General features: G+C 37.4%; 1 protein-coding gene across 1 annotated transcript; it reads right to left on the reverse strand.

The window, feature by feature from the left end:
* Nucleotides 1–6,237: 6,237 nt before the first annotated feature.
* Nucleotides 6,238–13,942, reverse strand: LOC117100699. The gene is made up of 12 exons (XM_033240484.1): nt 13,928–13,942; nt 11,959–12,130; nt 10,737–10,846; nt 10,347–10,463; nt 9,796–10,074; nt 9,166–9,349; nt 8,599–8,721; nt 8,344–8,450; nt 7,560–8,096; nt 7,029–7,101; nt 6,599–6,670; nt 6,238–6,374 (listed from the first exon to the last, which is right to left on the reverse strand). The coding sequence occupies exons 1-12, from the start codon at nt 13,940–13,942 to the stop codon at nt 6,238–6,240; spliced, it is 1,926 nt and encodes a 641-aa protein (XP_033096375.1).
* Nucleotides 13,943–14,178: the final 236 nt, after the last annotated feature.

The raw sequence follows: 14,178 nt of genomic DNA on the forward strand, positions 1-14,178 counted from the left end.
GGGCTGTTCTAACAATTAATTAAACAGTCATAAGCCTGTCTCTTATACACATCTAGATGTGTATAAGAGACAGTATATATACTGACTTATTGAGGCCTAATTGGCACCGACACAGTTGGCGAATGTGAATTTTGAAAATATTATAGAAATATATATCCTAGTATCACAAATCTGTCCATAATGAAATACAATTCCATTACCAGGCAACGATATAGTATAGACCTACTATATTGTCGTTAAAGACATGAGTGCATGTGTTTGGGAAGGTACTGGTGACTGTCACTGGTTACTATTGGATCAATCAAGCAAACCAATTAATCAATCAATCAATAAATAAATCAATCAATCAGTAAATCAATCGACCAATCTTTATGAGAACATAGCAAACTGGACTTAGGGGTTTTTGGACCTCTATTGCAAGGAATAAAAAGAACCCACCTCTTCTATGCAATCTGAAGTTACTTAGGCCTACTCAGTGGAGTATTTAGAAGTCTTCAAATGGGGGCGCTGATGGGGCGCGAAGGTAAAGTGGGGGCACGATGATCTGTAAGGGGCGTTCATTCGCAAAATTAGGTGACTTTAGGTAGTTTTTAACTACTTGACAGTGATTTTGGGGGAGACGGGGGGGGGGCTAGTAATTTTTGGTGGGGCGTGCACCCTCTAGATACGCCACTGGGCCTACTCTTATAAGGAAATACAACATAAATATATAGTGCAGACTTATTTCTAGATAATAATAAAAGCCCTATATAGTATCTGAACAATGTGGCAGCCAAATGTAGGCCTACTACTACTGGCTGGATACTAGCTAAGGTCTTACAACTCCCTGGTCTTACCAATCCTAAGTCTCCTCTGAATAAATAGTATAGCTTGATCGTGTTTTACTAAACCTATCACAATGATAGGATCTTTTACATGTAAATATGGGTCTTAATATACTTACTTTATATCAAAATAACAACATCGATAAATAAAAAAAATAGCTGTCTGCTTACTGCTACAGTCGTTTCCTTATTACTTCTATGAGTGTGGGTTGTGGTAAACTGATTCGGTATTAATCTGTTGATGGGTACTGACCTGTGACTAGGTGATTGTCTGTGGTGTTTTGTTGATTCGCTCTGTTGGCTCTCTTTGTACCTCACAAAACCAATATCAACAATAGCTTGGGTGTGACGTATGCAAACATTCCGGTATTTATGTATTAATATATTAAGTTTGTCATCTAGAACTAGATTTAAGTATGTTAAGAAGTGATAATGTCTTATTGTATAAGGGGGATTTGAAATGATACGGCGTCAAGCATGCAGTGCGTTAAAGCTCAGCCACTTAAAAATTACACACGTAACAAATTACATGTAATGATCTCGATATAATCTTGAAACATACAGTACGCTTATTTATAAACGTTTCTCTTGTAACCCTTGTACAAAGGCCACCCGGCCTATACTGGCTTATGAGAGACTAAATAGAGAGTATAAGCAGAGCACAGAATAGGAAACATAACACTGTTAATTGTTTCCGTCAACACAACTCTCACATATTCAAACACCGTAAGAATTCACGCAAACGCATGCAAACTTGTAACTCTCCGCTTCTTCAACATCATCTTAAAATCAAAGAGCAGGCTCGTAGCCAGGTTCTTCCAAAGGAAGGGTTTCTAGACGTAAGGTCCACAGTCGAAGCCCCGGTGGGGTCGGCGAAACCCCCAAAGCAAGAGGATTTTTGTGCTTAATGGGTCTAAATAATGCTATAAAAGCAGATTATTTTTATATTAAACATAAAACGCAACTCTTCGTCTGTCGGACAATTTGGCATATAAAAGAGCGTCAGTGTTCGATGGCAGCTGTACACCAGCGACCTCGATAAACATGATAGTAATTATCAACACAACACAATTTTATTGTCAATAATGTCGTTCCTATTAGTTATCTATTATTACTTAAGTAAAGTAGATAGGATTATGTGTTTCGTACCTTGGGCACCAACTGAAGTCGTCCCCCCACGTATGGCTAATTAACATAATCCTCAAATTCCCGACACTGGCCAATTGAAACTTAGCTTATGACTGTTTAATTAATTGGGAGCTTACCCAACCCCAAAGGGCTGTTCTAACAATTGGGAAGGAATTCCGTTACAATATAGGCCTACTGTAAGACAGATTAGGTAAGGTGCCTGTCAGCGGCTGGCTGGGGCAGCGCAGTGAGCAATTCTCCTCGATACTGTACTAGGATAAATCCACTAAGTAGAAACATTTTCCCCCAGCAGATGGCTACAGCAGTTTACAGTAAACAATGTAAAATTAAATCATCTGTCAAAGGAGGGGTTTCTAGACGTAAGGTCCACAGTCGAAGCCCCGGTGGGGTCGGCGAAACCCCCAAAGCAAGAGGATTTTTGTGCTTAATGGGTCTAAATAATGCTATAAAAGCAGATTATTTTTATATTAAACATAAAACGCAACTCTTCGTCTGTCGGACAATTTGGCATATAAAAGAGCGTCAGTGTTCGATGGCAGCTGTACACCAGCGACCTCGATAAACATGATAGTAATTATCAACACAACACAATTTTATTGTCAATAATGTCGTTCCTATGAGTTATCTATTATTACTTAAGTAAAGTAGATAGGATTATGTGTTTCGTACCTTGGGCACCAACTGAAGTCGTCCCCCCACGTATGGCTCATTAACATAATCCTCAAATTCCCGACACTGGCCAATTGAAACTTAGCTTATGACTGTTTAATTAATTGGGGGCTTACCCACCCCAAAGGGCTGTTCTAACAATTGGGAAGGAATTCCGTTACAATATAGGCCTACTGTAAGACAGATTAGGTAAGGTGCCTGTCAGCGGCTGGCTGGGCAGCGCAGTGAGCAATTCTCCTCGATACTGTACTAGGATAAATCCACTAAGTAGAAACATTCTCCCCCAGCAGATGGCTACGGCAGTTTACAGTAAACAATGAAAAATTAAATCATATGTTTAGATTAAGGAATGCCTTCGATTATATCCTTCCATATAAGTTCGATCTATACATAAAATGAACAAAGAAACAGTGCAGAACGTTTCGAGTAACGGTAACTTGGCCCAATACAAATTTCGATACTTGGAGTATGTATTGTTATACTGTACCTCCTTACCCAGTCAGCAACATGCTGACTGGGTTCTGTTTCCTAGCAGTTTCTTCTTTACCCATTCAGCAGCAGCTGACTGGGTTTTGTTTCTTAGCAGTTTCTTCTTTCCTTACCCAGTCAGCTTCAGCTGACTGGGTTATGTTTTCTTAGCAGTTTCTTTCTTTCTTTCTGGCAACATTTTAAAAGGCTACTAGTGGCAAGCTACTGGACCGATTTTATTAAAACTATGTCAGTAGGACCGGTGCCATCTCCCATTTATGTGTTGGTCACAACTTGGGGTCAAAGGTCACATTAGAGGCATTAGGGCCAAAAAACCAAAAATCGTATAAAAGAATACTTGTCTCACAAATAACGTAGCAGTCTTGTCCTTTGCACATATACATTGGCATAAGGCTGGTTCTATAAGGTGTCCAGTAATAAGGGATCAAAGGTCATTAAGGGGTAATTTTTATCTTTAATCAACATTTCAAAACGCTACTAGTGCCAAACGGTTGTGCCGATTTCAACCAAACCTGGTCAGTATAATCGGTGACACCTCTCATATAATGGGGTGTACACTGCTTGGGGTCAAAGGTCACATAGGAGTCATAAGGGTAAAACACTTTAAAAAAAGACTTCTGTCACAAATAACATAGCACAGTCTTGTCCTGGGCACATATATATTGGCATAAGGTAGGGTCTTTATGGTGTTCAGCGATTTACAGTCAAAGGTCATTAAAGCGTTATTCTTTTGTTCTCTCTAGTAACATCCCAAAATGCTACTAATGGCAAATCATTGGACCAAATTCAATCAAATTTCGTCATTAAGAACCGGTGATACCTCCTACACCCCAGTCCGGGATCAGGGTTACATAGGGGTCATCGGGGTTAAATTTTCAAAATAGCCCAATTGAGCTCAAATTTACCTTCTAAACACGAAAAAATACTCTTCACTCCATATGTCAAAGTTCATAGGTCAAAGATTCAAAATTTTACTAATGGCAAACAAATAAGTCGAATTCAATCAAATTTGATCATTAAGAACCAGTGACACTTCCTACACCCCTGTCTGTCACCAGGGGTTACATATGGGTCATCGGGGTCAAATTTTCAAAATAGCCCAATTGAGCTCGAATCTACCAGGAATGATCCTTAGGACCTTCTAAACATGAAAAACTACTCTTCACCTGTAGGTCAAAAATCACAAGGGTCACTATAGTGAAAATTATCAAATATTGCTAGTGACTAACGATTGGACCAATTGCATTAGACAGACTCCTACCAAACATGGGGTGTACACAAGTTGAGGTTAAAGGTCACAGTGGTTATCTCTTAAAAAATGATTGGGTTCATGTTCTATTGAACATATCTCTAGTTCTTTCTTTCTTTCTTTCTTTCTGGCAACATTTTAAAAGGCTACTAGTGTAAAAATACTGGACCGATTTAATTAAAACTTGGTCAGTAGGACCGGTGCCACCTCCCATCTATGTGTTGTTCACAACTTGGGGTCAAAGGTCACATAAGGGGCATTAGGTCTTGTCCTTTGCACATATACATTGGCATAAGGCAGAGTCTATAGGGTGTTCAGGGATAAGGGGTCAAATGTCATTTGGAGTAATTTTTATCTTTTTTCTGGCAACATTTGAAAACGCTACTAGTGCAAAACGGTTGTACCGATTTCAACCAAACCTGGTCAGTATAATCGGTGACACCTCTCAAACATGGTTGTGTTCGCTGCTTGGGGTCAAAGGTCACATAGAGTCATAAGGGTAAAACACTTTCCAAAAAATGAATAAAAGACTTCTTCTGTCACAAATAACATAGCACAGTCTTGTCCTGGGTACATATGTATTGGCATAAGGTAGGGTCTTTATGGTGTTCAGCGGTTTATGATCAAAGGTCATTAAAGGGTTAATCTTTTGTTCTCTCTAGTAACAATTCAAAATGCTACTAATGGCAAACTATTGGACCAAATTCAATCAAATTTCGTCATTAAGAACCGGTGACACCTCCTACACCCCAGTCTGGGATCAGGGGTCACATAGGGGTCATCGGGGTTACATTTTCAAAATATCCCAATTGAGCTCCAATTTACAAGGAATGATCCTTAGGACGTTCTAAACATGAAAAAAATACTCTTTACCCCATATGTCAAAGTTCATAGGTCAAAGGTTCAAAATGTTACTAATGGCAAACGATTGAACCGAAATTTGATCATTAAGAACCAGACACACCTCCTACACCCCTGTCTGGCATCAGTGGTTACATAGGGGTCATCAGGGTTAAATTTTCGAAAGGACGAAAGGAATTTATGCTGTATTGACTTTTTAGTAAACTTTTTAGGACAGGTCTTATATTCATTTTCATCTTAAGGCCGGTTTCCACCGAACGAGATCAAGCGAATTTCGCGTTGAAATGTGGCGCGCGCGGCTGAATCGAAGACGCGCCTGGCGTTTCAAATGTGAACATGCAAACGCCCAATTTGAAGAACTTAAAAGTCATTAAAAGACACCTCAAAAGTTGGGAAAGCTCATTTTCTGCCATCTAGGGATCAAAATTTTCCCGGGGTTAGAGCCCCGGACTCCCGTTCTCTTTGGGATTTATCGATTCATGGAAAAATAAGAATAAGTATAATTTTTTTTATGTACGTATACACATAGTCCTATTTACTATATTAAAAAGAAGAAAGTTTACCGGATCGTTTTCAAGAGGGAAAAAACTTGAATTTTTAAGAAATTATTAAAAGTCATCTCAGAAGTTTAGAAAGCTCGACTCCCGCCATCTAGCAATATAAATTTTCACGGGCCAGGACCCACAGACCCCCTTTCCTTTTGGGTTTTTAATGGAAAAAATGTGTTTTGATATTTAGTAGCAATTTTAAAAAGTGCCCTCTATTTTTAACTCAGGGCACATCATATTAAGAGTAATTTAATGCAGGGGTGGCGCGAGGATTTGAACGAGGCGGGTGGGGGGGAGTGGTGGTGGCCGATGCCTCCACGAGAAGTCAGATTTCCCCGACGATAGCAAAGTGGGCGTGGTCGAGCATCGATTAAAAGGTTTCGAAAGTGGTCCGGGGGGAGCTCTCCCCCTGGCCCCCGGCCCCCTCGCCACCCCTGATTTAATGTGATTATATTTTATTATCATCAACATTAATTAGAAATCCAATCAACTGGCATGATAAGTGTAATCTGTAAACTGTCATCTCGCCCATGTGCAGATTAAACGGGTACATCCGCAATATGTTTTCAGTTATTTTCATAGAATCTATAAGTAAAAAAGAAAAAAATAAATAGTTCATTGAGTATTTAAGAAATTGTCGGCCGACCACCGTCGGGCCCAGTGAGAGTCCGGCTTTAAACTGAGTCCTTCGACCCCCAGCCTCAGTGTAACATAATTCGTGTGGTGAGGAACCAATTGGGCCTATTCTTCAAAATTAAGTTCTGAATACTTTTTTAAGGCTCTAAATTTCATTGTGTGTATCTCTTTACCAGTGTTATTTCCTTTGCACTCCTCTTCAACTACTTGGTCATATGCATCGTGATCCATTCCAAAATATTTACCTGAAAGAATTTAAAATGAAATTGTTTTAATAACATTAAACCTGACCACCCAAAATACTTCCTACCGTCGTATTTATTAAAATAAAATCACTGGCCCGCAGAACGTAATTTGCATTACTCCCTATCCATCTCTATGATTATTTAATCGGAGTAGCTAACGGAATGGAAATTAAAGCAAACTCTGTCTGTACACTAAGGAATATCCATTTCGGACTAATTACGGTTCCATACGTCATTTTACAACTTAATTGACCTTTGATCCGTAACACAAACATAGTGTCTGTTGAACCTTCTATAAATAAAATGGCTTTCAAACGTGAGTATATATGTTATTTTGTTGATTTTTTTTTATACTCACTGTTACTATTCATTCTGTCCCCCTCTGCTGCCATTTTACGGTCAACACACTTCTGCTCATCTTCGGTTAGAATCTGAAGCACAGAGATAAATTCTGTTGTTATTGGGTAAGCAATATATTTATTATCATATTATATAGTCGACATGATTAAATGTTTAAAAACATGTCTGGGTTTGAAAAAGTAGAAAAAAACACACATTAGAGTATTGAAAAGTATATCTAAAGACAATAATCTTGTCATATACAAATACTTCATGCAAGAAAGAACAGAAAAATATTGAATTGATGTTAAAGAGTATTGGCAGTCAGAACTGTTTCTTTGAATGTACATCTTAGTCTAATGCAAATTAACATAATGTTCAGAAGCCACTGCACAAAATCTGTCAAACTGTTGAACAAAACAAATCATTCTACTCGATCATAATTCATAGCACCAACATTTTCTAAATCTTTGAGCAAGTTAACAGCTAAATGTTTCAAATTAATTATATGAATAAATACAGATACCGCTTTTTATGCTTTATTCCATACCTCTGTCGGTGATGGATAAGCCCAGTAAACTGGAAAGATCAAATCAATGCCATGATCATCATGACTCAGACTAGGAGCAAGTGTACCAGTTGCTATCAACCGTTGTAGCCCGCCAGAATCATGAGGGCCGGCGTGCCGTTTTGGTCTGTCGTGGTGTTCCGAATGTCTGTCACTGGAGTGCTGCCGTGTTCTATCACCATTTCGAGCCCCTTCAACGTTCAACTTAGAGTATCCATTTTCTCTCATTTCTTTAATTAGCTGCATTACTTTATGGTCCTTCGAGTGTTTTGAATGTTCATTTGGTGTTTCAGTAAATGTGTCTGTTTTAATGTTGTAATATGATCCTAATCTTTCAGACTCTTTCTCATAACTAGATAAAAAGTTATTTCCATATGAGCCCAATATACCATCTTCTGACTCAGATGTCTGATCGCCTTTATTACCGTGTTTCTGATTATTTAAAACGTCAGCTGAATCTACAGTGGTTGTCATGAGTTCTCCGCTTTTATCAGTTTCTTTTTCATCATCTTTACTCTTCTGTATTGGTTAAAACAATAGATTCAGCATTTAAAGATATTCTATATTTAGATAATGGATAAATTATAATTGAAAAAATAGAAAATAGTTATACATATATTTGTAGTTTATATGTTATATGTGTAGTTGAAATATAATCCGATCTTGTTTGCTAAAATACATTGTGTTTACATGCGTGTATTCTTCAACAAAATATCAATATAATATATAAAGTAGAGCCTTCATGTTGCTTGTTACATGACGTTACCTGTCTATCTATGACGTACTGCGCAGTCTCGGGATACTTTTCTAGAAACGCCTTTGCTAATAGACCTGTGTTCACACTATGCGTGTATTCTTCGGAAGTATGACTAACTGAAATATCAACAACACGTAAAAACAAGATTACTGGAACGTTCTGTAGAAAGCTATGGAGGCCACCAAGTATTTAATATCAGAGTGTGGCAACTTATTTGTACTCTAGTTCCCGGTTAGTTAAAGCAGATAGTAGTATTGTACTTACGAGAATCATAAATGATAGCACCAGGACTGCCAGTTATGGAACTCACTGCATAAAGACGTGAAAATGAACTCGTGTTAAAACGCAGCACACACAAATCACTATTGATTTCGGACTTTAATGTAGCTAAGTGGAGTAAGAAAAATATTGAATATTTAAAAAGCCATCTAAAATATTCATAAACCTGTATTACAAGGTCGGCAACATAATAATAATACGGTTTGAGTTCAGAAATACACGTCAAAATGAGATTCAATATTTGAATAGCTTACTCAAGACTGATCTGCAACGACATGGAATGTTTTAATGATTAAACGTTTCCAAAATATATCAAGCAATTGCTTTCTAACTGAATCAAGATAAACTGTGTAATGACAATATGTCATCGCACAATGACATTAAGCTTACATAGAGGTTATAAAAGCATTACTTACACCATGCATAGACACAGTTGGAGACAGATCGCAGATCGAAAGTGTTTACTTTAGATTAATACGATCAAACTAAACATTTTCTTTGTTTCCTCGAATAATTAAAACATTTGATTTTCTTCACTAATTAATAATTTACTTTTTGTAAATGAGAATTTGGTACTCTTGCCCTCGTGGTTCAAGCAATCTGAGGAGAAGTAAAGAAACATGTCTTGAGCAGTTCCTTCGACGTTAACTGTAAGTGGAGAGCTCTGAATGCCGCCAGAATGACGAATGAAGGGTTCCAGCAGAGGCTGACCTGTCCTTCCATCTAACACAGTCACCTACAATACACAAATGAACTATTGAGTTAGAAATGCCACCAAGAGTTTTAACAATAAAACCTTCTGTTTATGACATTGTTTATACTGAAATATGCTTTAACCTGATTGGTAAAGAGGGAATAATCATAAACATAATATCGTACACACGTTTGCAAAAAAGAGCATTACGAGAGCGTAAAATTTACTATTGTATTTATTACAAATTTTAGGAGAAAAAAATAAAATGCCCTCCATAGATAACCAAAGGTAAAACACTATCGAGTGCCCGGTTTACAAAAATTGCTACTCTGCCGTTAACGTATTTTCTGTAAATAGCTGTCCCGACGCAGTAAGGACGGCTCCGCGACTCAACCGACCAACAAGCGTCGACGAAAGCTGTCGGCAATATGGTGTAGCAATGTTATTTAATCCTGGCTACGCATCATGCTTGTCAGGTACCAACTCACCTCAGAGTAATAGTAGACAGGGTATGTTGGGCCGTGATTAAATATTACAAGAAAATCTGGAATATCGTCATCATTGAAAAAGCCGGGAGCAGGGGTTGAGTAGGTCTCCGACATCGGTATTGAGAAGTTCCACAGCATATCATAATTGTCGCCGTTTATAGCCAGTACTGTAGAGTTGAAGGTTGCTATGACAATATCCATTACACCGTCACGTGTTATGTCTAGCAACACTGGGGGAGTAATCACTCCCTTATATGAATCTTTATATAAACATCTTGCCTGTAGAAATAGTTTACTAAACAATTAAGGCAAACCAATGACAGATTGTCAAATCATTTCATAAAAATGAAGCCTAAATAAATTGTGTTATAGTTTAATTTTTAAATAGTGGTTTCTCAAATCAGAAATAGGTTATTAAATCTTTAAATGTTTCTTACTGAAATAAATCTAATTAGGCCACCTGCCACGCCTCTCTTGAAAATATTATTATAATTGCCTAATTACTTTTCTCATATATACTAGTAGGTACAATTGGGTGCTATGCAAATTACCATTTGCATATGACCACGAATGAAATAATCGAGTTTGATCACATAAAGTGCGCCTCCAATTGTTTCTCCGCCAGTTCCAAACAGTACAACCTTCTCCCCGTGGCTGTCGAAGTACACCTGAGAGACAAAAACGTGATTAAATCAATCAAACGATCGATCGATCAACAGATGCTTTTGATAAAATCAATTAGATTATTAGTAACAAAGCTTCAATAGGGAACATCATAATACAAAAAAAAACAAAAACAAAAACAAAGTAATAATACATTTAGTCGCTCTGTTATGCTTAACGCTTAACATTACGTGAACTGTATTAGCTTTCGCCAGATAGTTATGTCAGTTTCATCAAGTGAATTATATCATGAACATAAATGTACCAAGTAGCAATACCTGCGGTGAATAGTAGGATTCCATCTTGTCTGGAACCATAGACCAGGTAATTACATGCCCAGTTGCTCCGCTAAATAATATCAATCGGCCCGCATAAGACACATTTGCACCTGGGAGAGAAATACCATGGTAAGTTCAGTGCTATAGTAGCTCATAGTTAAGTAAGAATCTTCTCTATCCTACAAAACGATTTGATTAGCCATAATCTAATATTTAAACACTTAAAAGATTTTGAAAACTAATATCATTTGTGTCGAATAAGTTTTATCTATTTACATTATCAGCAGTCAAAGTTACATTTAATTAATTTTTTGCCCTACAAAACTAATAATAATAATAATAATAATAATAATAATAGATGGATTTATAAAGCACAAATAGCAAATAAACGGGTTCTGTATGAGCTCGACAATACTGTACGTAGGAAGACAACGAAAAATAGCACAATAAAAAGCAAAAACAAAAAAAAAATTCAATAAACACCAAGCTAGCATCTGAATCGAAGTATAGGTTTATACCGTCACAACCAACTTGAGGTCTGTGTTTATGATCTTTGACTAGTATCGGTTAAGGCTTGATCTGGACCAAATAACACTAGCTAGCGAGGTGAAACAAGGAATTCAAAAATAAGATAAATATAATTATTAAAGAGGCAAATAGAAATCTTCTTAAACTTAGTGCACTACTTTTCTTTTCCTCTTGTTTCACGTCATTGATCACGTCATTGATATATTTGTATATTGTTGGTAAACAATAGATTCATAATAATGTAGGTACATCGTACTTGTGGTGTCGTAAAATGAACCAGCGGCGACATATCTGGTATTATTAGCATTGGGTGGGGTGATAGTGTGCGATCAAAATGAGAGGGGCGCTAGCTGTATGAATACAATGATATGAGATAAATGTCTTAACTACGTTGGTGTAAAAAAAAAGCAGGAGCTACTGCGCGCATTTCTTTTTGTGATAGAATATAATAGAACATGATGAACATAATTATATCAAACGATATATAAACAAGTAAATCTGTAAATAGTTGCTAGCAGGCAACATGGTTTCCATAAAATCGTTACACTGTTGCTACATCGCGTGTAGCGATTTTATGGAAACCTGGTTATTTTTCCCAACCAGTGAAATTTTACAATAATAGAGTAATATTATGACTTATTCTATAAAAAAAAATGTATCAAGTTGAAATTACTCTCTTCTTGCCGTAACTCACCTGGTTTCCTCAGTGGATCGCCGCCATGAATCGTTAAGATGTCTTGCACATCATCGCCATCAACGTCGTGGATGAACTGTGACGTGTAGAAGTTACTGATGGACACCTTGGCAGCATGGTTGTCAAACGCCCATATTCGTCTGCCGTCACTGCCACTGATTAGTTCAAACACCTAAGATCCAAGCAAGAAATAGTCATATGGTAATGAAATGAATTCATCTATTGCATAATGATCATTTGGCATGTTTTTTTTTAAAGTAACAGACCAGAGGAACATCAAGATATTCGACACATCTACATTTTCTTTGTTTCCTCGAATAATTAAAACATTTGATTTTCTTCACTAATTAATAATTTACTTTTTGTAAGTCACAGTGTGGCTTCAGAGCGAAAAGATCAACAACAGATGGTATTGTCTGTAAGACAACTCCAGGAGAAGTGTCGAGAGCAAAATAAACCACTATTCATCGCTTTCATAGATCTTAGGAAAGCTTTTGACCTTGTCAGTCGGAAAGGTCTGTTTGCCATATTACCTCGGATAGGATTCCCACAAAAACTCCTCAACATGGTCGATGCTTTTCACGACGGAATGGAGGGTAGAGTAAATTTTGATGGTACATCTTCAAGAAGCTTTGATATAAAAATGGTGTCAAACAAGGCTGTGTGCTCGCACCAACCCTCTTTGGAATCTTCTTCGCTATGATGTTACGACATGTCTTTGATTATTGTGATGAAGGCATCTATATAAAAACCAGGTCAGATGGTGGATTATTTAATCTTAGCGGCTTGAAAGCAAAGACTAAAACATCACAACTTCTACTCAGAGAATTTCTCTTTGCTCATGATGCCGCAGTGATCTCCCATTCAAAAAAAGGACTCCAATCTTCACAGATAGACACCTCAGCCACACCATGTTTGGGGCTGAGTTAAGAAAAATTAAAATAAAGTCGCCTCTAGATGGCCGTAAAGAGCACTCTCATGATTTGAATATAATTTTCAGTTTTTTGGCATTCTTTAAAAATAATTGTTAGATAGGCCTATTTACGGGGGCCCGGGCCGACTGCTCCCCTCCAATCCGCACTGCATGTTGGAATCTTCTAACGCTCAGGTGACCTAAGGTTTTAAAACAAATATTGCTAATTACGGAATTTCTCTAAAAAGAAACGAATAGATTCTGAAGAGAGAGGACTTGATGGTTGTTATACAAGATAGATTACTCAAACAAGCCTTTAATATCAACTATAAACAATATAGGCCTATTACAAATAAAGACCTGTAACGAGACATTCAAGAACTTAGAGGCACGAAGGTTAGAATTTTGCTGGACATTCCCCCTGCATCAAGAACTTAGAGGCACGAAGGTTAGCATTTTTCTGGACATTGCTACAGAAGTAAAAATGAAGTTATTTCAATGGTTCTCTTTTGGGAACCAACCCATGGGAAAAGGAAGCAAGGACAGCCCCAGCTATATGCATCAAGCAATTAGAAAAGGAACTAAACACACAGCGGCAGTACCGTACATTCCAAAACTTATGGAAATCAGAGATTTGTGGAGAACAGTCATAAACAAAAGTTATAACTTTGCTCATAATTAACCGGGTGGATATTGCTGCAGTGGCGTATGCAGGGTGGGGTACTCAGGGTGCCTGGATATAGTCATCTTCATAGTTTTTATGTATTAAAGTGCCATTTCCTGTCATCTAAATGTCCCCAAAAACCGAAAGGTCCACTGGTTAATCTCAGAAGATAGTATAATACATCGAAATGCACGCCATCGTGTCGGGATTCAATATTTCGACATTAATTATGTCATCATCAGGAATGATCTGAAAGTTCCCCTTAAAATTTTCTCACCTCCATCCATGTTAGATGATGGGGCTCAGGTGGATATAGTCATTTTCGTAGCTTTTATGTATTAAAGTGCCATTTTCCGGCATCTAAAAGTCTCAAATTCTTACAATTGTCTTACCTCAGCCTCAACCATGATGGTCTGAGGTGGATGGATTGGTAGTTTTCATAGATTTTAAGGATCAAGTGCCGTTTTCTGGCATCTATACGAGTCTCAAATTCTTAAACATTTCTCACCGAGCCACAACCATGGTGGGGCTCAGTTGGATATAGTAGTTTATAAATTTTAAGTATTTAAGTGCCATTTCCGGGTACGGTTTTTTTTAGTCAATTCGTCAAAAAATAAAAAGAATTAAAAGGTAAGTTTAAGTT

The sequence above is a fragment of the Anneissia japonica genome, unplaced genomic scaffold, assembly GCF_011630105.1.
Source record: "Anneissia japonica isolate Jap-2015-1 unplaced genomic scaffold, ASM1163010v1 scaffold288077_len231462_cov166, whole genome shotgun sequence".
Lineage (NCBI taxonomy): Eukaryota > Metazoa > Echinodermata > Crinoidea > Comatulida > Comatulidae > Anneissia > Anneissia japonica.